A 25,809-nucleotide genomic window follows, 5' to 3' on the forward strand; every position below is an offset into this window, starting at 1 on the left:
GACAGTGGACCTGTTGGCTCTATCTTCCACATAGATTCAGATGCTGATCACGTTATACCATTGTCACTGCTACCACCCCAGTGCAAGCCACCACTCATCACAAGTGGATTAATACGATGCCTCCTGATTTTCCTGCTTCCACCCTTGCTCCTTTTGCTCTCCACCCAACAGTCAGAGTGACTCTGTTAAGTCAGGTTAGCATGTCAAGTCTTTGCTTAAAACACTCCAATAGATTCCTGTCTTGAATTAAGAAGCCAAGATCAGTACAAAATCTTCATATATGATATCCCTGCCCTCTCCCCCGGTCCCTGCATCTTCTAAACTTTCTGCTTACTCACTGCTTCAGCTACAGCAGCTTTCTTGCTATTCCTGGAAAAAGCCAGAGATACTTGGGTCTTTTCAATGGCTCTCCCTATGTCTGGAGTGCCTTATCCTAGATACCCACCTGGCTCCCTCCCTCCCCTTCTTTGTTTGTTTACTCAAATATCACCTTCCCTCACCACTTTCTACATTCCTCCTGCTAAATCCCCATCTCTTCCCCTGCTTTATTTTTCACTAATATATGCTATATAATTTTACTTATTTATTTTATTGTCTATCTCTTTAGAATGTAAGCTCCATGAAGTCTGGGATTTTTGTATTTTTTTTTACTGATGTAGTCCCAGTGCTGGCATGTAGTAGTAGTTCAATAAAATTTTGTTGAATAAATTAATGAATTATGTTTAATGCATATATACAAAGGGCAAATGGAGTGCAAATCTGTTTTGAAATTCCTAAAATGTAATTTGATAATACATACCAGAAGTCTTAAATATATACTTAATAATTTCACTCCTAGAAATTTATCAATGCAGGATTTCCCTAACTAATATAAACGAAACATTGCTCCAGCATATTAATAGGTATTTGGAAAACAAAGAAAATTATTTTAAAAAAAATCTTAGCCTGGTTTTCAGACTTGGTTGCACATTGTCATTACTTAGGGAGTTTTAAAATATGTTGATAACTGCCCCAAATCTCCTTAAGCTGGTAAGCAACTTCAGCAAAGTCTCAGGATACAAAATCAATGTGCAAAAATCACAAGGATTCTTATACACCAATAACAGACAAACAGAGAGCCAAATCATGAGTGAACTCCCATTCACAATTGCTTCAAAGAGAATAAAATACCTAGGAATCTAACTTACAAGGGACGTGAAGGACCTCTTCAAGGAGAACTACAAACCATGCTCAATGAAATAAAAGAGGATACAAACAAATGGAAGAACATTCCATGCTCATGGATAGGAAGAATCAATATCATGAAAATGGCCATACTGCCCAAGGTAATTTATAGATTCAATGCCATCCCCATCAAGCTATCAATGTCTTTCTTCACAGAATTGGAAAAAGCTACTTTAAAGTTCATATGGAACCAAAAAAGAGCCCACATTGCCAAGTCAATCCTAAGCCAAAAGAACAAAGCTGGAGGCATCATGCTACCTGACTTCAAACTATACTACAAGGCTACAGTAACCAAAACAGCATGGTACTGGCACCAAAACAAGAGATATAAACCAATGGAACAGAACAGAGTCCTCAGAAATAATACCACACATCTACAACTATCTGATCTTCAACAAACCTGACAAAAACAAGCAATGGGGAAAGGATTCCCTATTTAATAAATGGTGCTGGGAAAACTGGCTAGCCATATGTAGAAAGCTGAAACTGGATCCCTTCCTTACACCTTATACAAAAATTAATTCAAGATGGATTAAAGACTTAAATGTTAGACCTAAAACCATAAAAACCCTAGAAGAAAACCTAGGCAATACCGTTCAGGACATAGGCACGGACAAGGACTTCATGTCTAAAACACCAAAAGCAATGGCAACAAAAGCCAAAATTGACAAATGGGATCTAATTAAATTAAAGAGCTTCTGCACAGCAAAAGAAACTACCATCAGAGTGAACAGGCAACCTACAGAATGGGAGAAAATTTTTGCAATCTACTCATCTGACAAAGGGCTAATATCCAGAATCTACAAAGAACTCACACAAATTTACAAGAAAAAAACAAACAACCCCATCAAGTGGGCAAAGGATATGAACAGACATTTCTCAAAAGAAGACATTTATGCAGTCAACAGACACATGAAAAAATGCTTATCATCACTGGCCATCAGAGAAATGCAAATCAAAACCACAATGAGATACCATCTCACACCAGTTAGAATGGCGATCATTAAAAAGTCAGGAAACAACAGGTGCTGGAGAGGATGTGGAGAAATAGGAACACTTTTACACTGTTGGTGGGACTGTAAACTGGTTCAACCATTGTGGAAGTCAGTGTGGCAATTCCTTAGGGATCTAGAACTAGAAATGCCATTTGACCCAGCCATCTCATTACTGGGTATATACCCAAAGGATTATAAATCATGCTGCTATAAAGACACATAAACACGTTTGTTCATTGCGGCACTATTCACAATAGCAAAGACTTGGAACCAACCCAAATGTCCAACAATGATAGACTGGATTAAGAAAATGTGGCACATATACACCATGGAATACTATGCAGCCATAAAAAATGATGAGTTCATGTCCTTTGTAGGGTCATGGATGAAGCTGGAAACCATCATTCTCAGCAAACTATCGCAAGAACAAAAAAACATCGCATGTTCTCACTCATAGGTGGGAACTGAACAATGAGAACACATGGACACAGGAAGGGGAACATCACACTCTGGGGACTGTTGTGGGGTGGGGGGAGGGGGGAGGGATAGCATTAGGAGGTATACCTAATGTAAATGACAAGTTAATGGGTGCAGCACACCAACATGGCACATGTATACATATGTAACTAACCTGCACATTGTGCACATGTACTCTAGAACTTAAAGTATAATAAAAAAATATATATATATTTAAAAAAATAAAAAAAAATATGTTGATGACTGAGTCCTACCTTGGGAGATATTGATTTAATTGTTTTGGACTGGTTGTCTTTCTTTTTGTGATATTAGCAGCCTTTGGTGAAGTTACTGAGATCTATTAGTTCATTAGGGGCTCCAGGTGGTAATCTTGTTAACATCTCTGGGCTTGTGTTCTTTTCATACACAATGTGAAAGGGTTAGTGTACATTACCTGTAAGCATCCTTCCCACTGGGATACGCTGTGCTCCTATGGGTAATACTCTTAATTAGGGGTTTGAAAGCATTTACTCTTTCTTCCTGGTGATTTACTGGCGTATGTTTGTGTGCATGTATGTGAGCTTGATAATGCTTCAAAATAAGAAAAGGTATCTCCATCTTTATTATAGAGAAACCACAATAGTAAATCAGAATTCTAAAAAGAGACACCAAGCCTTCTACTCCAACATGTCAGGCATGATATTATTCTCCTACACATACTGTCACATACTCCTTGTAGGGCCTGTTAAGGAACAGGGCTCTGCAACTGGGCCAGCTGGATTTTTAAAAGCTGTTATTTATTTATTCATTTTATACATAGGACATGGGGAAACATCAGAAAACAGTAGCAAGCAACTCTTTTTGAAGCATTTTGGCACCGTATGTTGTCCCATCAGTCTTCAGTTAATTCATTTGCTAATAATATTTTCTTAATCTGAATAAACAATAAATCCAGGTAGCTATTTGAGGTATGATACATTTGAAAAGCTTTTTAGAACACAGAAGCCAAAGTTGTTCACTCTATCATTAAATATCATTAAAAAGATGCTGGGCACAGTGGCTCATGCCTGTAATACCAGAACTTTGGGAATCCAAGGCAGGAGGATTGCTTGAGCCCAGGAGTTTGAGACGAGCCTGGGCAACACGGTGAGACCTGGTCTCTACTAAAAAATAAAAAATAAAAATAATCAGCCAGGTGTGGTGGCGTGTACCTGGAGTCTCAGCTATATGGGAGGCTGAGGCAGGAGGACTGCTTGAGCCTGGGAAATTGAGGCTGTAGTGAATTGTGATTGCACCTCTGCATTCCAGCCTGGATGACAACAAGACCCTGTCTAAAATAATAATAATAATAATAATAATAATAATAATAAAGATAATGTAGCTAATGTAGCTGAGTTGAATTAACCCATTTAGGGATGCATTTTTTCCCAAGGGAAACTACAGAGTCATTCCTCACAAGTAGATTTCACTATCCCCACACAATCAGATTTGGGGGATCAGATAACATATTAACTGCACTTATCACTGTGAATTACAAAGCCTTCGAAAAATCCAATTACCCATTTAGATGAAGACATGCACTTTTTAGGGCAAATAACCTTTTTTTGTAGAAAAAGTTATTACATGTAACAGGCAGTTATTTTGAAATGCAAGCTTCATAACTTATTATAAAATGAGATCAATCACTTCACATAAGTAACACATCAAAAAGTGTAAATCAGACCATGCCTGGTGGCTCATGCCTGTAATCCCAGCACTTTGGGAGACTGAGACGGGAGGATTGCATGAGCTCAGGAGTTTGAGACCATCCTGGGCAACACAGTGTGATTCCATCTCTACACAAAATAAAACAATTAGCTAAGGCGTGGTGGTGCACACCTGTAGTCCCAGCTACTTGGCAGGCTGAACCTGGAGGATCACTTTAGCAGAGGAGTTCCAGATTACAGTGAGCTATGGTGCAGCCACTGCATCCAGCCCGGGTGGGTGACAGAGTGAGACCTTGTCTCCAATACAAAAACAAAACCCAAAATAGTGTAAAGTGCTTATAAGTGTAAAATGCCTGGCCCATTGCAAGTGCTCAGTGTATTTGCATTTATCACTATAGGGATGATTTGTGTGGCTATTGCTGCAATCATTACTGAACATTACTTCTGAGTCTTTTGGTTAAATTGTTTTAGGAAAATTAAGATAATACCATTTGTTTGAGTTTTTTTTTTTTTGTTTTTTTAGTTGCCAATTATGTTACAAAGTGGATTATACCTGTAAGGTGAGCAAGCACACTGTGGTTCTTGTTAATTTTTAAAATTGTTAAGTTTCACTATACAAGATATTTAAAATCAAACAGTACTTGGTACAAACAACAGTTTCATTGATGTTGTAATAGTTTTAAATAGATGGATAGTGCAAACAAAGTGAAAATAATTTTGGTAATTCCAGAAACCAAAACCTGGGAGTGAGCACGGGTACTGAGTGCTGGGTAAAATTTACAACAAAACCTTTATCAATGAGGACCCAGATAACAGAACCTTCTATGTCCTGGATTCTAATGGATGCCCTTCTGTATTACAGTGGATCTCACCAAGTATCTTTACACTAAAACATGGTGTTGAGGTTCTGGACGTAAAGTGGAAGAGTCCATCATCTCAGAGTAAGCTTATGTTTAGGCTGTGAAAAATGAAGGCTTGAAGAACAACAGCCCTAGAGAAAAGAAGACCATGAAGTAATCTTGTGTATGTATTAAAGAATCAGCAATATAATCATTCTGACCTAAATGAGTAGACTGAGTGGCAGATCTATTTCACTGAATGGTAATATAAGAAAAGATATCTGCATAGCAATAATTGTCTCCTTGACATCTCCTTTTTCTTCTTATTAATCACACCTTTGGGAGTGATTTAGAGGTAGCTGAAACCAACTAGCCTGGGCTGAAGGGTTTCTGTATTGCCCAGACCATCTTGTTTCTCAAGGCTGCCTTTCGTTTTGGTTAATGAGAAAGCATATGGTTGCCATTTCCTTTCTGAGAACTGCTGAGTTAGTAGGGAAGGAAGTAGATGTTCAGCTGAGTTCTGTCCTGTGGGGGAAGGGAAGGGCTGAGCCACAGCTTGGAGTACCAAGTTCTGCTTTTGTGGGGCTTGATTTTGTGTCTGATTTCTTTTTATAAAATGTTCATATAATTAGTCTGAACAGCCCAACCTAATCCCTTTTCTGGGGGCAAATGATTGAGAGTTGAGTGGCAAACTTTCTTTGCCCAAACTCTTGGCCGTAACTCTTAACATTCTTAATTGGTTTCCTGCCTATTCTTAATCTTTTGAAGATCGTGTCAAACCTTAAAAAAAAAAAAAAAAAAGCTCTGCCTTAAATATTGCTTCTGTGAGAATATTTTGCCTGTTTAAGAAAATACAGCTTTGAGTACAATCCAATTGAAGTGTCAAGTCCTGCCAGATAACCACGGTAGAATTAGAGCTTCTGATCTGGATTGGGATTGAGGTTGGATGCTGGCTCTGCCATTAACTGGCATGTTTCATCATTTGTTTTATTTGATGTTGAAATTATGCTTATAATTTTATTTTACACCACTTTCCAGTATGACATCAGTGTCTTTGGCACCTCGGGCTTTATTAGTTCATGAAATGGAAGCTTCTGTTTCTTTAAAAATGCCTTGACTCCCTTGCTAATGTTGTGATAATTTTTGCAACTCTTTCTAGGGCTATAATATCTATGCTGCTTGTTTGCAAATATTTGGGAAGTGGTGGTTGATCTAAAAATACTCAGAAAGAATGGGGAAAAAAATTAAGGCTTCTGACACTTTTCCCAACATTTCTGTTACCACCACCAAGAGTTAACTAGATGATTCTTTAATGCCCCACTACTTTATCCTGCTATTTCTTCAGTCTGTTTTTGACTCTTATAATGACACTACTGCAAGTTAAGTCTAAACATTACCTTTAGGCTGGAGAGCTCTGGGGTCAAGATTGACTAGATTTAAAACCCAGTTCAGCCATTCTCTAGCTATCTGGTCTCTAGTGAGTTCCATCGCCTGTAAAACGGGGATTAAAAAGGGGAAAATACTGAGTATGTACTATTTGCTAGGCACTAGTTGGACAATTTATGATCCATTTAATCAATCTTCTGCGAGGCAGGGATCCCCATTTTATTATGGTTAAAAAGCTGTAATAAAAGCCAATTGACCTAAAGATCTCACAAGTAAATAGCTGGAGCCCAGGTTTGTCTCTAAAGCACATGCTCTTTTCACTACACGACATAAAGAAAACTTTATTGATCTTTTTTTCCAGATTATGTTTCAAGGGTTTCCGCTGCTGTTGAATAATTAATTCCTTTTAGATGTACAAAAACAAGTGCAAAGTAAAAGAAGAAAAGCCAAATGGGGAAGGTGTGTAATATGAGAGGCAGGGGGTAAGGAAAAATGAGAAGTCTGCAAAGGAATTTACGTCCTATCTGCTTAGTATTACACAGTGGAAGGCCACGTCAGACATTTGTGCTGCAGTCCTGCCTGCTCAGGGGTTGCTGGGTGACCTTCTGCAAATTACCTCATCCTTCTGGGTTTCAATTTAAGTATGCCTGAAATAAGGCGGTTGAATTGATCTCCAAATTCCCTTCTGGTGCTAAACTTCCAGACTTGTAGCCACTGACCCCTTCACCATCCCAGCCTGTTTTCCCTTGGTACCGGACCAGCTGCCCTTGCCCGAACCCTGTTCTTACTCGACTGCGAAATTTCTAACGTACTCACAGGTTCTAAACTCCACCGTTCCTCGTGACCGAGGGACTAAAGGGCCGGGCAGGGGCTCAACTCTGAGAGAAAAAAAGGCAAGAAAACTCCAAAGTTGGACAGTATGCGGCAGAAGACCGCAGCAGGAAGGCGAGACGGAACAGAACTGCCGCTGCGCAGCGACAGCTGAAGTGGGCGGAGAACGGGAGGGCGGGGGAGGCGGGGCCGAGAGCGATTGGAAGGACGAGGGGGCGGAGCCCGCGCTAACAGCCCCCAGGAAGGAGCGAGGGAAGCTCTGCGGGCAGCCCGCGGCCAGGTCCCGCCCCTTCGCTTCCCCTCCCCAGCACCGGGAGGGCGTGGCGGCAGGCGTGCGGACGCAGCGTGACTTCACAAGGGGAGGGGCGGGCCGAGGGTCCTGCCGGCGCGCGGGCGTGTTCTTCAGTCGCTGTTTGGGACGCTGGGCGTGCGGTGTTCTGTTTCCGCTCCCGTTTCGCTGTCACAGCCCGTTCCTTCCCGGAGCCCGGGACAGGCTGGGCGCGCGCCCGTGTGAGTGAGCGGGACTCAGGGCAGAAGTGTCCCCTCACTGCGTTTTTTTTTCCTTTTATCCAAAGAACGGGGCAGTTAGTACGCTTGCCTTCCTGTCGCCGGGTTGGGAGCGGGGTTGGTGTGCGGAGTGGTTCGGCTTTTTTTTCTTTAGAACTTGTGAGCCTTTTTTTTTTTTTTTGGTTTTTCTTTTTTTAGGCTCAGTGCTGTCCGGGCTGGTTTCCCCGGTCCCTGACTAACCGCTTTCTGCCCCTTCTCTCGCCACCCCTGCCCAAGGTCGCCCCTCTGCCTTCGCCCCTGTCCCGGGAGGGTGGGAAGCTTTGACCCCGCCCTGCCCACTCGCGTCTCCGCAGGCGTAGCCGCACCTGTCCCAATATGAATAGGGTCAACGACCCACTTATTTTTATAAGAGATATTAAGCCCGGACTGAAAAACTTAAATGTCGTCTTTATTGTCCTGGAGATAGGTAAGTGGGGTTTGCAGCCTACTCCACCGCCCGCTGTGCCTCCCGGGGCGGGAGACAGGGGCGCCGCCGCTGCGCGCCCGGGGCTCCCCTCCCCCTCCCTCCCTTCCCCCACCCACGTGGCTCCAGTGGCCTCCGCCCGAGATCGGATCCTACCTGAGGCAGGAGCCCTGGGCTTGGTCACTTCCCACCTTCCAGATGTATTAAAATACCGGAGGAGGAGTTAGCCTTTCTGGATGTCCTCATTATCTAACACCTCCTCCCTTTGATTTTTAAATCCTCACAGGACGCGTGACCAAAACCAAAGACGGCCATGAAGTGAGATCGTGCAAAGTAGCAGATAAAACGGGCAGCATCACTATTTCCGTGTGGGATGAGATCGGAGGTCTTATACAGCCAGGGGATATTATTCGGTTGACCAGAGGGTAGGTGTGCAAAAAAGTCGGGGGACGTAACAGTCTGCAGAATCGGGATTGGTCGGCTCCTGGGATCTGGGCAAGCCCTGAAGTCCCCCGCCTCTTCTGTGGGCCACTCTGAGGAGTTTTGAGCTCCTTTGGTGTTGACTTTGGGTGGTGGGCAGCGCTGGGATGTAACAGACCTTTGCAGTGAAAGGCAGTCGGTTTCAGCTGGGAAATCCGCGCCTCTACCTTTTAATTATTATTATTATTATTTTTGGGGACGGAGTCTTGCTCTGTCGCCAAGCTGGAGTGCAGTGGCGCGATCTGTCCTCACTGCAGCCTCCGCCTCGCGGGTTCAAGAGATTCTCGTGCCTCAGCCTCCCAAGTAGCTGGGACTACAGGCGTGTGCCACCATGCCCAGCTACGTTTTGTATTTTTAGCAGAGACGGGGTTTCAGCGTGTTGCCCAGGCTGGTCTCCAACTCCTGACCTCAAGTGATCCGCCCGCCCCAACCTCCGAAAGTGCTGGGATTACAGGCGTGAGCCACCACGCCCGGCGTAGATTTTTAGTTCTGTTCTGAGTCAGTGAGTCTTTTTAGCAGACTGGTATAGTCCATATTTTTTCTTTTTTATAAGTTGTTTTCTCTAGTGTAGTTGCCACTCAGTTGTTTCCCACCCCTCCTCCATTTTTAATGACCGAAATCCTGGCCAGTATTTTTACATATGTTATTTAGAAATGTGGACATAAATGAAAATTATAGGTCAAGGATTTAGCATTTTCTGTGATACGTCAAATTTGTACTTGGAAAAAGAGGGAAACTTTGCAGTATCTGGAAGGCTCATTCTCCAAAATGATTTCTTGTATCTTCTGCTGTAAGGTGGATGTTGTGCAAAAACCAAAGGGATACACAGAAAATGTTTGGCAGAAAGGCATCTGCAATACCTCCATCCAAAAGAGTCAGTTGGCGGATAGGTGGCTTTAAAAAATACTAGAACTTTTTTTTTTAAAAATAGATTGCTTTTAGAAATTTACCACATTTTTATCTTAGGAAGATAAAAGGGCAGAAAAGGATCTTGAAAACAGAATTTGGAAGCTTTTGAGATCAATAAAATTGTAATAATTTATCATTAACTGCAGGGAAAGTGGTGGAGATTGATGTTGGCCTAATAAGTAGAATCTTAGAAGTATTGGAAAGCACTGAGAGTAGGAGCTTAGAGTTCCTTGGTGTTACCTTGTAGGCTTACAACATCTTCAGGAAGTGAGGTAAAGTGTCATCAAAGCAGGAAGTGAGAGTCAGGACTTAGACATTTTCTTCTCATACACTGACTCATGACAGTAATTTAAACTTCCACATCTTTAAAAAACAAAAGAGAATTCCTTCTTAGGGAAGTGTGGTGAGGATTGAGTGGTATAATTGGAGTTTTTGGCTCCCCAAATATTTTTCACCCAATGATTGAAAGTGTTTTTTACGTTAAAAATGGCATCTTATTTCAAGTATTTCATGTTCTGTAGTGACAGTCTTAGGTGTTCCCATCAAAAAAATTATTGGAAAATTAAACTTATTAGTTAGGTATCTATAGAATTTTAAGGGGAACAGTTACCTGGGAGTACAACTTAAATGAAAATTAAAAACTATAGAAACTGTATTTACTACTTCAGTATGACCTTGAGAAGTTACTACACCTCATACTTCAGCTTCCTCTTCTGTGAAATGGGAATAATTATACCTTATTTACTGAAACAACACACTCAGCTTGGAGTCTGGCTCATTCTAAGGCCCTGAAATTCTGGCTGAATCTAAGAAAAGTAGCTTTTGAAGAAAAACATACCTGACATCTAAATAATGGTTCAAATATCAACATGTTTATCAGAATACCCTGAAAACTTAACCTCAGTGTTCTCATTTCTTAAAGTGAATGTTAAATATTTTAATTGTAACCAATTTTTTTCTCAAAATAATGCGTTAATTTTTATTTTAGTAAGGTGAAATGTTAATGCACTGTATCCTAAGCCACTCTTTGTATAACTTAAGAGTGGTGAATGGTGTCTTTAATAAATAACCCTTTAATTAAAATAAAGAGAACTGTATACTAAGTTAAAGTCATCAAGTTACCATAGTAGTTGTACAGAGAACCATTGAGAACCAAACCTTGGATTGATTTTATAATATTAATTTACCTTTTTCTTAGATATCTAGGATTATTTTATGTAGTGATGCTGTCTGCTTTCAAAGTTGTTCGGAGTAAACAATTGCCAGTTTGTTTACTACAAACCCAGCATAGTATTAAAAATTACATGTTTGGAAAGGCAGATAGGTGAAGATTTGTGACCTTAGTGTTTTTTTTTAGCACTTTAAAATTCTGCCAGATCTTCGGTAGCTTAGGAGTCCTGTGTCTTTTATGGAGGCAGAAGGAAAACTGTTATATCATTATTTGACTAGACTGTAAATGAAACATTAGGATGATTTTACATATCCTGTGGCTGAAAAATAGTTTCTGTTTAAATTTCTGCAGTTAAAAGCTTTTGTTTTGTTAATTGACTAAAGATGTGATCATCGGGTATAATAATGCTTGCTTTGCGAAAAGACTTATTTTCCAGAGTTTGTTATGATTTAGATAATTATGTCAAAATTCGACAGAATTTTTGTATTCTTTTGTAAATAGCAAGTTATCAAAGTTAGATTTCTTGTATTTGATTTACTGTGGTGGATAGAGAGGGCTTGATCCTCACTTCTACCTTAATACAAAAAATATATAGTGTGAAGATTTACTTGATTTAAGTAGAAGAAAATAAATATATTTCTAAATAATTAATGTTTCTTTTCTCTCTAGGTATGCATCCATGTGGAAAGGATGTCTGACACTTTATACTGGAAGGGGTGGTGAACTTCAAAAAATTGGGGAGTAAGTATTAAAATGCATTTTGTATAATTGCATACATTATAAATAATATCTTCGGAATAATTGGTAGGTATGAATTGTAAACCTCGTTGGCTTTTTTGACTAGTAAACTGAATGTCTTTGGTAGCTTAATTGAAAAAATAACTTTGTCTGTACAAATTTAACACCTGTCAGTACGGTTTTCTGTGGTTGAAAGTGTCAATTTTTCCTGGCAAAGAGCAGTAGAAGAAGCTGCAGTTGAGACCAGCCCTAGTGGAAGCATTTCTGTAGGTTTTAGAAATGTGCATTTTTTAGGTGTCACAAGAGCCATTTGAAGTAGATTCTCTTTTGTAGTGATTCACCATATACGAAGCTAGTGATTCACCAAGTTTCAGGCCATAAGTTTAAATTTTCTTTTTCTGTGGTTATGGGTGAATATGTACTCATGTTAAAAAGGACTTGCAGCAATGAAAACTGAAGTCCTCTATTTATCCACAGTCTAGGTGCGGTGCAGGCAGCCGCAATGCGAGATTCCATACACTACTACCCTGGTAATGATCTCCACCCTGACCTGGAGGAGCCATCCTCTCTAGGGGTGTAAGGTAATTCAGCCTCCATGTTAGCCTAGACATTGGGTTGTATTCATAAAGTATGGTACAGGCAATGAGCCAAATCATCAGTCCATTCTGTTTGGTTAATGCTCAGCCATCTACTTAATGCCTGTCAAGTTGGAAGATATTTAAAGAGAGAAGCCACAAATGGCACCAAATAAAAAAGGAAAACTGTTTGCCACTGAGGGAATAAGATGCTTATTTGGAGAACCTGTGGTTAATAATGAAGGAAAAGAAATGATCATGCTAGCTTTTAAAGATCAGAAATGTTTAATGCTTTGCCTTTGTTAGAAGGGAAGTTAGGATTCACTTACAGTAGCATTAATAGAGTTATGTGTTATGAAAGGTCTTAGTGTCTGTTACTGAAAGTTTCAGGATTCTGTCCTGACCTTCATGTATTCATACAGAGGTGTTGATAATAATGGAGGTCGGTTATGTGAAACACCGTTAGAGGTCACTCATTTCTTAATGACTGCTCTTTGTCAGGGTCAGTCTAGGATTTACCAAAACTGGTTCTGATTTGTCTTCAGTATGGTGAGGAGCTAATAAAATGCTTCTGTATAATGTTAGTACACATTATATGGTCAACTTACAGGAAGCACTTGGATAAACTGGTGGCTATGTAGCCTGTTGTTATTATTTATTGCCTAGAAACCACTCTTAACCCTAAATGATTATCTTTGCAGATCCACAGTGATCAATCAAAAGAGGGACTGAATGGGAGTGGGTGAATGGATCGGTGCAAATCCATTACCACTGCTGGAGAAACCACCCTGGAACCCTAAACATGGTTCACTCTCATGTTATTTTTCCTTTGATCAGCTTTTGTGGAAAAACAGGACAGAGATGTTTTTGTGTCCTTGATTTTTGATGTGATTTATTTTTTTCAGCACTAAAGAAGAATTTAAATACAAAATAGAATGTTATATATCTTGAAGACAGTCACATATTTGATATTTTATGGGACATAATCATTTGGGAAGTTTTTGTTGTAAAAGAAGAGTTAGTTTGTTGCTTAATTTGTTTGACACGTAAGGTCATTCCTAAAAGTTAGAGATGTTATATAAAGAAGGGTTGAGGACTTTATTTCAGAAGTCATTTAATTTGTTCTTTATTTTCTTTCAGATTTTGTATGGTTTATTCAGAAGTGCCAAATTTCAGTGAACCCAACCCAGATTATCGAGGACAGCAGAGCAAAGGGGTAATTGTGTAGTATACTTTTATGATTAGGCTAATTTTGACTGTGTTATAATTCTATCACTAGGCTAGCCCTGTTGATACTCAGTATAAAGAAGATAAGTTTTAAAAGAATACTTAATTTTTATTGTATGTTTTGTGAGGATATATATCTGAGATGTCATCTACTAGATATATGTGCCATTTTGCACTTTGTGGTGTGCTGAGTAATTATCAGGAAATAGGATGTAACAGAGCTCTGAAAGGTTTGGGAAACATTTCTTAACATTTTAACCTTGAATGACCTAGGAAAAATCTTTAAAAAATTTGTTAATTAAAAAAAAAAAAACCAAACCCAAAACTTTAAAAAAGAAAGGATATAATAATGTTGTAATAATATAATTGTGTTTTTATTCTCATTTGGTTAAATTAAAAATTTTTTTTTAGGCACAGAGTGAACAGAAGAATAATTCCACGAATAGTAATATGGGTACAGGTACATTTGGACCAGTGGGTAAGATTTTATTTGTGTATTTCATTTGTGATCAGGTGTAAGAATGAAGAGAGCTGTAAAGATTCACATGAAAAGCATTTCTTTAGGCATAAATTAGTGATAAAGGTGAACTACCAGTAAACAGGGAATCCCCAAAGGGCTGATTTTCTAGAAAGTTGATAAACTTAAGCCAATTTATTGAGAATTCTAAGTTTTGGTGATGTCTGTGAAGAGATACCATGCTTTTTTTTTTTTTTATTGATTCCTATAAAATTTCTGTAATCTAGTGATTACTTACAGTAGATGCAGAATTACTGGTTATTTTGGTGCACTGAAAGCATTTTATCTTTAGAGTCATAGTTCATCTTAATTTTTCATGTACAAGTAGCTGCTGCTTTAAAAGATGAGCTGAGCCGTTTAAAGGCTAGTGACCCTCATGTCATTTAACATGACCCCCAGACATCATGTTCATGATCCTTGTTGCCCTGTTAAAGGTCTTCTGAAGTCTTTTCTTAAATATATGAGGAGAAGTCAGTCTTTTGTGATTAGAGTTCATTAGGATGGCTCATGTTTTGGTTTTGTTTTGTTTTTGAGACAGGGTCTTATGCTGTTGCCCAGACTGGAGTGCAGTGGCGTGATCTTGGCTTATTGCAACCTCCACCTCCCAGGCTAAAGTGATTCTCCTGCCTCAGCCTCCCAAGTAGCTGGGATTACAGATGTGCACCACTACCACCCAGCTATTTTTTGTATTTTTAATAGAGATGGGATTTCACCATATGGGCCAGACTAGTCTCAAACTCCTGACCTCAAATGATCCACCTGCCTCGGTGTCCCAAAGTTCTGGGATTACAGGCGTGAGCCACTGAGCCTGGCCAGCTCATGTTTTATTTGACTTGAAGGCTACATGTCTTGGCATTGCTGATCACATTGTGGGAAATGCTGCCTTTGCCTTTAAAAAGTTAGACTAACATTGTCTGTTTTGAGATATTAATTATATTTGAGCCAAATTCCAATATTCCCTATTTTGCCCTTTTTCTTTTATAGTATAGGCAATGCATTTTTTTACTCTATTAATTTCTAATTTTGATGCCCAAGTTGGCTTTTTTCTCTCTATTAATACAGCATCAAGTTAGCGTATTTATAGCAATACGTTTGGAAAAACTTAGAGCCCACATTGAGTGTTTTTTTTTCCTGTATAAAAATAAAAGTGTGTGCTTTACTATTTTTAAGCATTAATAACATGTTGGCACTTAAGATAGTTCTATAGACTACCTCTGAAAATAGTGATGAATTTTTGTATTCTTTTTTAGGAAATGGTGTTCACACTGGCCCTGAATCAAGGGAACACCAGTTTTCACATGCTAGCAGAAGCAATGGCCGGGGACTTATAAATCCACAACTACAAGCAACAGCTAGTAATCAAACAGTGATGACCACAATAAGTAATGGCAGGGACCCTCGGAGAGCCTTTAAAAGATGACCTATGCTAAATACTCATGTGTAGTTTTTATACTACATGCCCTACTTGAACACTTATTGCACTTTTATTTATTGTTAACTGTGAAAAGTATGTCCTTTATTGGGTTTCCTTTTATATTCTTGGTTTGTTAAGAAGACTGGTTTGTTTTTTATAGCAAAACTGTTAAGCTGCTCGAGTCTCCTGTTGAAGAATGGGAACACTGAAAAGTGGGGGCATTTATTTTTAGAGCAAAAAGATTATTGGATAACCTCTAAAAAACCTGCACCCATTTCATGGGTGAGTTACTTAAGACATCAGCTTTATAGCCTCTATGAGTCTATCTTCTGTATAAGTTTTGTAATATTTAACATAAGGCTTAATGGGAGATGTTCTTTTGTCTTGTATTCAGATATTGCCAACTAAAGCAATAACCATCAAAAAACACAAGAACTTGTCAATGCTAGCAGTAATTTTTGAGTGTTTGTGGCTCTTGGAATGATTGACTTTGTTCAGTGACTACCATTAAGATTTTCCAAGGACTGACTCATCCCAAATTTTTGTTGTATTACCAAAAAAACAGATTCCTTATCAGAATTTGGAATAGAATGTGATCTCTATTGCAAAAAGTAATTTTAAAAGAAAGCTACATTTATTTTAGAGTAGTGCTCCTAACATGTATTATCAACTTTGTGGATTACATTGGAGGAAAATTTAAAACTGGGGCCTTGAATATTTATTTTTTGAAACTACCATGTTAAATACTGAAGTATAATTTGAGGGAGTTACAAAGTTATGATAAACATTGATCTGATTATTTTAAAAAATAATTGTGGTAGATAAACATACTGGAGGTGAGTCAAATTGAATTCATATAGTAACATGCAGTCTTAAGTCCTAGTTACTTAAAGGTACTCAGCCTGGAGTGAAAATCCTGGGTACTGACTTTGAGAGGGGTGAGTGTGCGTGTTGTCAAAGTTTCTGAACGCAGTTCATGTAGCCTCATTAGCAAAAGTTTTAAGAAATGGCTCTATCAAAGAAGCAATTACAGCTTTATTCAGAAATATAAAAGTGGAATTTATGTACATGTCATAAGTGGTACCCACTTCCCCTTTTTACTGTAGGTGGATAACTCTTAGGATTTAACTCTTTGAATATTATCTCTTGAATAAAGCGTGTGTTAATGTTAACAAACCTACCTAATTTTTGCCCTTTCAATGACTTACAGTGGAGAGCCAGTACATCTTAACTACTGTTGTAGTGATGGTATCAACCTTATGGTTACTTAGCTCTGCATTTGTTGCTTTGTTTTTTTTCCCACTTCAAATCGCAAAATAAGTAGATTTTGTTTTCTGAAAACTCCACAGCATTTGAATACAAAAAGTTGTGCCAGATTGTTTGCCCTAATTCAGTGTGTTTAACAAATATTTCAGTACACACTATGTATTAGGCCCTGTGTGGAAAGTGTTAAGGGGCAGACAAAATACTGAATAATCTCTACAAGTTTATTTGTGGTCTATAGTACTTTTGTAACTGGGGTTACAAAAATTATAGAAATTTTTTTTCCTTTATTTATATGCATATTCATGATTATAATTTGGCTTTGTTTGTGATTAATGTTTTCTTAAGATTTTCACATTATGGAATACCTCAAAAGAAGTTGTCTAAGGATTGGGATAGAGAGTATGTTTCATAAAATTGTAGATGTTTAGAATTTTTTAAAACCCTACAAATTAGTATATGATTGTTTTATATAAGTAAGATAGGAGCAACACTTTAAATTATTTGTGGGAGAATACAGCATTAAAGGTGATTTTAAAAGAAAAAATTTTGGAGTTTTAGAAAATTTAAATACTGTCAGGTATGGAATGCTGGGCTTCCAATCCTGGCCTCATTGTCTCCTCACCTGTGATGTTGGATGAGTTATTACACTTGAAATGTCTTTAAGCTTTAGGTTCCACAAGTATGCAAACAAGTAAGTAACAGTATCCTTTCTAGACTTGTTTAAGATTTCCATGTAAGTAATTATAATGACTCCTGACACATAATAATGTCGTCTTATACCCCAACAGTAGGAAAAAAATGCAGAATTCAGTATGAAAGTATTGTTACCCTTTAACACAGTGGTCCCCAACCTTTTTGGCACCAGAGACCAGTCTCCTGGAAGACAGTTTTTCTGTGGGATGGGGGGGATGGTTTTGGGATGAAACTGTTCCACCTCAGGTCATCAGTCATTAGTTAGATTCTCATAAGGAGTGTGCAACCTAAATCCCTTGCATACTCAGTTCACAATAGGGTTCATGCTCCTATGAGAATCTAATGCTGCCACTAATCTGACAGGAGGTGGAGCTCAGGCAGTAAGGCTCCCTCGCCCGCCGCTCACTTCCTGCTGGGCGTTCCTGTTCCTAGCAGGCCAGAATTGATACTGATCTAGGGGTTGGGGACCCCTGCTTAACATGTTGAGATTAAATGGAGAAAGACCTAAGCTTTTACTTTTGTGATTGACACTTCCTTCAATAATGTAACCTTGTTCTGTGTTTTTATCATTTATTAACAAATTTCTTTTTTCTTAAGGGAAGCCTCCAAAATCAAAGCAAAGTGAGTTACAATCCATAATGAATATTTGCCTTACCAGCCTACTGGAACACACTCATCAAGAACTTAAGAGGAAGAAAGTTTTCTGCCTTCTTCCTTCCTGGTGCTCTCAGCTATCAAATTTGAAATAAGTTTAAACAACACCTACTGAAAACAAAAACCACTTAGTATAAAAATATCCCCCACCAGAATTGGGTCCCCCATATCATTTCTACAAAACAGTTCTGGAGTGGATCAAAGTCTCATCAGATCAGCTTGCCCCTTCTTGTTTGGGCAGGTTCTAGGAGAAGTTGCTGTAATACAAAAACTGAAAGAGAAATCGTAAAGCTAGATAATGACAATGATATTTAGTGGGGAAGGCTACAGTATGTTTTCCCATAGGCATTTAAACACTCAACTTTTTCCTAGTGTACCAACGCTTTATTCTTTGTCCCTATAGCCTTTGTAATTTTAACTTTGATGGCTGTTTAACTTAGGATAACCTGAATATGTTTGGTACTGTTTGTCATTTGTATTTTTATAATTTAACATTTTAAATGAATGTTTAATTTGCTGGGTTGAGTAATGCCAAGGGAATGATGCTAAAAACAAATAGATGTGAGGTTAGTAAAAGATTAAAGTTACAATTTATGATACGAGAACTTCTTAACTATAGGAAAGTAGGTAAATGACCCTAAAACGTTTTCTCAGAAGGTACAATTTTATATCAGTCTGAAGACATACAACTCTAACATTTCAGTTTAGTTACTGAAATGACTTTTTCTGGTGTCATTGAGATACTGGCTGTTTGTTCCAAGCCATTTTAGGCTGAGAATGACTCTTAAGGTCTTCTAATGCATTTCAAAGGGTTCTAGAAACAACAAACTGAACATGATATGAAACTAACAACATGGAATGCCCCCAAATTCCTCTAACCTCACTGAGTTTACTTGCCCTATTACTACTATTTTTTTTTTAGATCTTCTGTCTCTTGTTTTTGTTTTATCCCTTACCTGATGAAAGTCTGAACATTTCTAGTGGAGAAAGAAGATCACAGTTCTCTAATACGGGCATTAAGAGAGGGGTACAGCTAGGGGGGAGGTGAAAACCTGCCTCCACTGGGGTGAAAAACAATGTGCTGAGATTTCAGCCAGTGATTACACTGGGTAATCAGCCAGTCCCGTATTTCACAAAGGAGTTGTAATGATTAACACTTCAGGTATGCTTCTGAGGAAATCTAATTGCGACCTTTGGAAAATAGCATTGTTATGAATGGTGTGGTGTTACACCCTGAGGGAAAAGCTAGAAAAACATTTTACTTTTCAGGTGTATTTAAATTATATCCAAATGTTTCTGTATGCTTTACTGGAGACTGCCTGAGTTTGGAATTCAAATATTGTAACCAAATTACTCCAGGTTTCTGAACTAAAATGATCTATTGATGTTTCTCAAAGTATAGATCACAGAGTAAGAAGAGGAAATCAAGTCTGGTTTATGACAAACTTTTTTCCATGTTAACATTGGACCCAAAGATGTTACTAAGAACTTTTTACTACTGTGAGAGAACCAGCGTGATGTGAAGACAACGAACATTTTAAGACGTTTGACTAGTAGACATTTCGTTTAAGTCTTTTGGAGGGTCTTGGTTGACAACCCACAATTTTATTGTGGCTCCCCAGGCTTTGAGAACGTGTGGGCTTGGATGATCATTGTTGACCTATAAAAGAGCACAGGTCTCTTGAGAGTTTATTGACACACTACTGGTCAGACCCCCACAATATGTCTCAACCTCTCTTGAAGGGCTAGTGATATTTAAAAAACCTGTTATTTCCAATCAGAAATTCAAGTAAGTTATGTCTCTTACTCCATCAAAATTTATGCTTTTCAGCATAGGGTAGTCTAGTTTCTTGGTTTGTATATTAAATACATATTGAGTAAAATTCTTAATGATTTAGAAACCATCTACATGAGGCTTCCCAGGAACTTGTTAAAAGTACAGGTTGCACCTCTGCATTGCTAGAATAACATCAGTGTACATTTGGGAGATCTGCATTTGAAACCCTGAGGTTGTCTGCCTCCTGCCCTTGAAACCCTGAGGTTGTCTGCCTCCTGCCCTTGAGATCTTCTTTTGTATTGAAATTATGTATATATTTTATATATATATATATTTTTTTTTTCCCTGAGTTTCTTTTACCTTTGTGAGGCTAATATATACTGACGTTTTGGATTGTAAAACAAAAATTGTGCTTAAAAGAATGTCCATCCAGAGGGCAGAATTATTGGGTAAAGCATATAGTGCAGAGCAGAATAAGAGGTTCAGTATGGCCTCGGGATGAGGGTATTGCAAATTTTGATTTAGGCTCAAATAAAATGATTTAAATTATATATCAATGCAAGGATCAGATATTCGGAGGTCACATGACTTTCCTTGAGCCTATCTAGATAAAAGTAAAATGCTTTTTTTTCCTTACGTTTTTGAAAATTTAGAGTTTATTGTTGCTCATCTCAGCAAATTCATGTTATCAGCATCTTCTGCCTTCCTCCTGTCCCTCAATTCCCTACTTTACTAAAAGAAGGCTGGCCAAATTGAAAAGTAGTTGAGTTGGTGACTTGATAAATACTTTTGAAAATACTTACAGAAACCACCCTTCATCTTCCACGTAAAGATCTCAGTTCTGTACAGAGAGGCAACTACAATGAATATTTTCTGCAAGTAACATGGAAATCATGATTTGATTGCCATGTGTTTCTAATGTTTAGTATTAAATGTTTATAGCCCTCGTAGGAAACAAGCTTCTGACCTAAGTTGCTGGACTACTTGAATAGAAAGGTAGTCAGCACAACTAGTGCCATCTACTGGGTCATTGCTGCATAGTTCTGTCTGTTTAGAAATGTGGCTTAGTTTAACACGTGGGGGAAATGGTTCTGTTCCATTGAATAGTGATTTTTGTCTGATAGTGGTGTAAGTATGATATGGAAAATCCTTAAGGGGCAGTTGGGCCATTTGTTTAGTTTATGAATAATCAACACTGACATTAAATTTCAGTTAAGTAGATGAAACCCTGAACTGCCCCTAAAGCTGTAGAAAATATGGGAAAGGTTGCCAAGTTTTGTACTCTCATCACATGTGTCAGTATTGTTGGTGAGAAGTGTAAACTGTTAAAAATGACTTTTGGTGAGTGGTGGTTTGGTAAAAACAATTGAAGTAGAACACGACACTGCCCTTAGAAATTTCATTCCTTTACCCAATGGTATTTGGTGAAATCCTGGCCAAATGACTGCTGCTGTTGTAGTTATGTGAGCTTTGCAGAACATAACCTATGTTAAATGCCAGAATGTGCTTCCATGAAGAAGAACATGGTTTTGGGCTGAGGAGCTCTTGGTTTGAGTCCTGGATCTATTTACTGGCTCCAGGACTGTAAACCTCGGTGTAAAATGATAGTGGGGCTATGTACTCATAGTGTTAGGAGGACTATGTGAGCTAAAGTATGCAAAACATCTGCTCCATATCTAAGGCTCAACAAATGTTAAGCCCTTTCTCCATCAGCATTGGAAATAAGATAAAGTACTGTTCATTTCTCCATGCCATTATTAGAAAACAATCTTCTATAATTTAAAATCTGAAATATGAAGCAATTTATGTGAATTATTACAATTATGTTCTTTTTTAAACAGTCAAACCAAGTTTTTCCTGTCTTGTCTGGGCACAGACAAGCACTTATGCTGATGGTTTACCATGACAGCATGTGGGGTTGGGTCTTCATTACAAAGATCTGCCCACTAGCTGAGTACACTGGTGTTTTTCCATTCATCTCTGCCCAGCAGGGACAAGATGATGAAAGTACAGAGAACTTGTGGGTCCAGGTTTGTGTCAGAAAGGAGGTCAGTTGCTTGTTTAGGGCCAGGCAGAGGGCACATTGGAAGGAATTCTCTGTTCCCGGTGACAGCCCTCGGGATTGCTGTGCACCCAGAGGTGTGGAGTAATTTATTGGCTTCTGATAACTATAGTATTGGTTAACTTCCCGACATTTTATTAAAAATTTTAAACATATAGCCATGTTGAAAGAATTTTAGTGTACACGTCTATATACTCACCACCTAGATTTTGCCACTATCACGTATCTGTGCATCCTATTAATACATTTTTAATTTCCTTTTTTGAGACAGTTTCTTTTACTCAGGCTGGATTGCAATGGTGCAATCTCAGCTCACTGCAACCTCTGCCTCCCAGGTTGAGGCGATTCTCCCATCTTAGGCTCCTGAGTAGCTGGGACTACAGGGGGGAGCCACCATGCCTGGTTAATTTTTGTGTTTTTGGTAAAGAAGGGGTTTCATCATGTTGCCCCAGGCTGGCCTTGAACTCCTGGGCTCAAGTGATCCTCTGGCCTCAGCCTCCCAAAGTGCTAGGATTACAGGCATGAGTCACCGTGCCCGGCCAGCCATTAATGCATTTTTAATATATTTTTAGTCAATTGCAGACATCGTACAATTTTCCCTAAACGTTGCAACATGCCTGTTCATTAGAGTTCAGTATTTTTCAGGATTTTTTTTTTTTTGGTAAAATTTACAAAGAAATGTGGAAATCTTAGTTCTGCATTAGTGTGTTTTAACAAATACCTAACTAGGCTTATATCACAACCTCTATCAAGATACAGAAAATTGCTGTCATTCTAGAAGCCTCTCTAATGTGCCTTCCCCAGTCAATCTCTTTTTCCATGGCCCCAGCAGCCATCATTCTTTGGATGCTTTAAAAAACATTCTTATCTGAAGGGAAAATTTCATACGTGCCAAAGTCATCTCTAGATTTCTCCAAGTCTTATAACTCTTAACCATGCCAGAGTAGAGCCAAACCTAGCCCTTCATGCATCTCAAATGAAGTTCCAAGATATTGGTATTTTATTCTTTCCCTGTTTCAACTTAGCTCCAACTCTTTTTTTTTTTTCATCAAGATTTACACCTGTCATCCTCGACACTTGGGGCAGAAACTGCTGAAATGGAGGACTTGCCATCAAAGAACTGGCTGAAAGGAGTTAGCACACCAGTCCTCTGCCCTGAACAGTTCTAAGCAAGAGGAGGAGCCTGTGGCAGGGCATGATATGAAGTCCTTAGAGATAGAGTGCCATGAGTAGAGGGGATATCCTGGAACTTCAGTGTTTGCAGGTTGGGTGCTCGGTTCTTCAGCAGATATTGATTCTCAAGCTCTAATTTTCTTAAGGTATGAGCTGAACTGAAGTGCCCTCTCCTCCTTAGGATTTTGTACTCCTAGGTTGGCATTCAGAATCGGCATAGCCAGAGTGTGTAAGTTACTTGTCAAGCAAAGACACCCCACCCCCCGCTACAACCCCCGACCCTGAGTCTACAGGGAAACATTCCTGAGTGAAACAGACTAAAAAAATATAGTCATGTGTTCTTTCCCAGTCCATGTGCACGTGCACGTATGTACATGAACACATGACACATTATCACTGCCATCAGAGGTGTTTCTGCATTGAACACATATCTGAGTCACATGCATATCAGGTCTTTGCTTTTCTTATCAATTGTTTAAGGATCCTCTCCTTCCACTTCTTTAATGGGCTGCCTATACTTTGTTGAGCACTAACTATATGCCAAGTACTATGCTAGTGAGTTACCTACGAAAGACCCTGAGAGGGAGGTTTTGTTATCCCCATGAGAAGGATTGAGTAGTTTGCATGAGATCACACAACTAGGCGGTGACTGAGTCCAACACACCAAAGCCTATACTATTACAGTTGAGCAATAGTGAAACATTGAGGCTGCTGCTGACAGTGGGTGGTGCTTTATAGAGGAGATAGAATTGGAGTTAGTTTTGAAAGGGAGTGTATGCAGAGGAGAAGATGGAGAACAAAATATGGAATTTGACTAATTCACATTTTTACCTGAGATTAGTCATATTTTAAATGTCAAGTTATTACAGACCCAATTAGTCAAATTTAAGTCTACAGAAGTGGTATCAGATCAACAGGGAAATTATGGACTCTTGGGTATTGGGATAACTGGATACTCTCCCTAACCCCCACACAAACAGTAAAAAACCATGGGTGAATTCTATTAAGAATGGAGAAAATTTTCCAAAAATGGCTCAAAGTCCAGAAGCATTAAAGGAAAGATTGATCAATTTGACTACATTTACATATTAAAAAATAAAATGACAATTGGGAAAAACATGTGTAATATCACAAAGGGCTAATATTCCTAACATAAAAAGAACTTGTATAAATAGAGAAGACAAAACACGCTATGGAAAAATGGGCAAAAGATATGGACAGTTCACAGAAAAAAAGTTCAAATGTCCCTTAAGTATGTAAAAAGATGCTCAACTTCACTCATAATGAAAGATGTTAATTAAAATACCACTGAGATACGATTCTTCACTTTTAGATTGGAAAAAATATGAAAGTTTGAAAACACACTCTCTTGGCCAGGTGTGGTGGCTCATGCCTGTAATCCCAGCACTTTGAGAGGCCAAGGTGGGTGGATCACCTGAGGTCAGGCGTTCAAGACCAGCCTGGCCAACATGGTGAAACCCTGTCTCTACTAAAAATACAAAAATTTACTGGACATAATGGTGCGCACCTATAATCCCAGCTACTTGGGAGGCTGAGGCAGGAGAATTATTTGAACCTGGGAGGTGGAGGTTGCAGTGAGCCGAGATTGCACCACTGCACTCTAACCTGGGTGACAAGAGTGTAACTCCATCTCAAAAAAAATATATATTTTCTCTTGGTAACACTACTGGAATACGAACATTCACTCATGGAGGAAATGCAAAACTGTATAATCTCTATATAGGGGAATTTGGCAATTTTACATTTGAATTTGCCTTGTGACCCAGCAATCCTGCTATATTATTCCTTTCATATTGCTATAAAAAAAATCTGAGGCTGGGTAATTTATAAAGAAAAGAGGTATATTTTTTTCATGGTTCTTCAGGCTGTATACAAGCATGGCTGTTAGCATCTGCCCAGCTTCTGATGAGGCCCAGGAAGCTTTTGGTCTTGGTGGAAGAGAAGAGGAGCCATTACCATACAAGCATGGCTGTTAGCATCTGCTCAGCTTCTGATGAGGCCCAGGAAGCTTTTGGTCATGGTGGAAGAGAAGAGGAGCCAGCGTTACATGACGAGAGGAAGCATGAGAGATACCAGGCTCTTTTAAGCAACCAGCTCTCACGTGAACACATTGCTACTGAGAAAGTGCCAAACCATTCACGAGGGATCCACTACCTTGACCCAAACACCTCCCACTAGGCCCCATCTCCAATAGCGGGGATCGTATTTCAACATGAGATTTGGAGGAGACAAATATCCAAACCATATCACCCACGTTTAGGAATGTCTCTCCATGGTAGATGATTTGCAAATAGATAGTGGTGTACCCCTCCTATGGAAGCAGGGAAGTATGTTTGCATGTCTTTGGTTAGTCCTCTTCTTTTCTACTGACAGTGGGCTTGTCCATGTGTCCTGCGTGATCAAAATGACAATAGCAAACTTGATGGCTGCAGAAGATTGAAAAGTGCTTGGGCATTGAGCTTGCTCTCTCTTGAAGTGCTTGGAGCCCTGAGACTGCCATGAGACCGTATAAATGATCACTAGCTAGCCTGCTGGAGGATGAGAGGTCACTTGAGAAACCTTGGCTCACAGCCTGCTTACACCAGACACATGGATGAGTCTGTCTTAGACTATCCAGCTCCAGCTGAGTTGCCAGCTGACTTCAGTCACATGAGTGAGAACAACAGAAGGACAGCACTGAGCTCTGCCAAAATTGCTGACCTACAGAATCTTGAGCTAATGAGTG

General features: G+C 39.1%; 1 protein-coding gene and 2 long non-coding RNA genes across 10 annotated transcripts in view; 2 read left to right on the top strand and 1 right to left on the bottom strand.

Moving 5' to 3' along the window:
- Positions 1–5,443, top strand: part of LOC129058072 (uncharacterized) — a 59,674-nt gene extending 54,231 nt beyond the window's left edge. The window contains exon 3 of the long non-coding RNA XR_008522908.1: positions 5,244–5,443. This is a non-coding gene — a long non-coding RNA (uncharacterized LOC129058072). The remainder of the gene's footprint in view (positions 1–5,243) is intronic.
- LOC129058071 (uncharacterized) overlaps positions 1–7,799 on the bottom strand; it is an 80,198-nt gene extending 72,399 nt beyond the window's left edge. For 5 of the 6 annotated variants that reach the window (XR_008522906.1, XR_008522903.1, XR_008522905.1 and 2 more), the window contains exons 1-2: positions 7,423–7,799; positions 6,618–6,711 (exon numbers count right to left, since the gene is read on the bottom strand). This is a non-coding gene — a long non-coding RNA (uncharacterized LOC129058071). Of the gene's footprint in view, positions 1–5,201; positions 5,373–6,617; positions 6,712–7,422 lie in introns of those variants that run through there. The other variant, XR_008522902.1, reaches the window with a different exon arrangement.
- Positions 7,796–19,607, top strand: NABP1 (nucleic acid binding protein 1). Of its 3 annotated transcripts, XR_008522901.1 has the most exons (7): positions 7,847–8,410; positions 8,694–8,832; positions 11,637–11,708; positions 13,421–13,496; positions 13,919–13,985; positions 15,275–15,720; positions 17,995–19,607. XR_008522901.1 is itself a non-coding variant. In XM_002812681.6 (6 exons), the coding sequence occupies exons 1-6, from the start codon at positions 8,320–8,322 to the stop codon at positions 15,442–15,444; spliced, it is 615 nt and encodes a 204-aa protein (XP_002812727.3). In that variant the 5' UTR covers positions 7,796–8,319; the 3' UTR covers positions 15,445–16,618. The 3 variants fall into 3 exon arrangements, 2 of the variants coding, with proteins under 2 accessions (XP_002812727.3, XP_009236198.3); XM_002812681.6 differs by lacking the exon at positions 17,995–19,607 and having other exon boundaries at positions 7,796–8,410; positions 15,275–16,618; XM_009237923.4 differs by lacking the exon at positions 17,995–19,607 and having other exon boundaries at positions 7,801–7,947; positions 15,275–16,618.
- Positions 19,608–25,809: the final 6,202 nt, after the last annotated feature.

This window comes from Pongo abelii, chromosome 11, assembly GCF_028885655.2.
Source record: "Pongo abelii isolate AG06213 chromosome 11, NHGRI_mPonAbe1-v2.0_pri, whole genome shotgun sequence".
NCBI classification, from domain to species: domain Eukaryota; kingdom Metazoa; phylum Chordata; class Mammalia; order Primates; family Hominidae; genus Pongo; species Pongo abelii.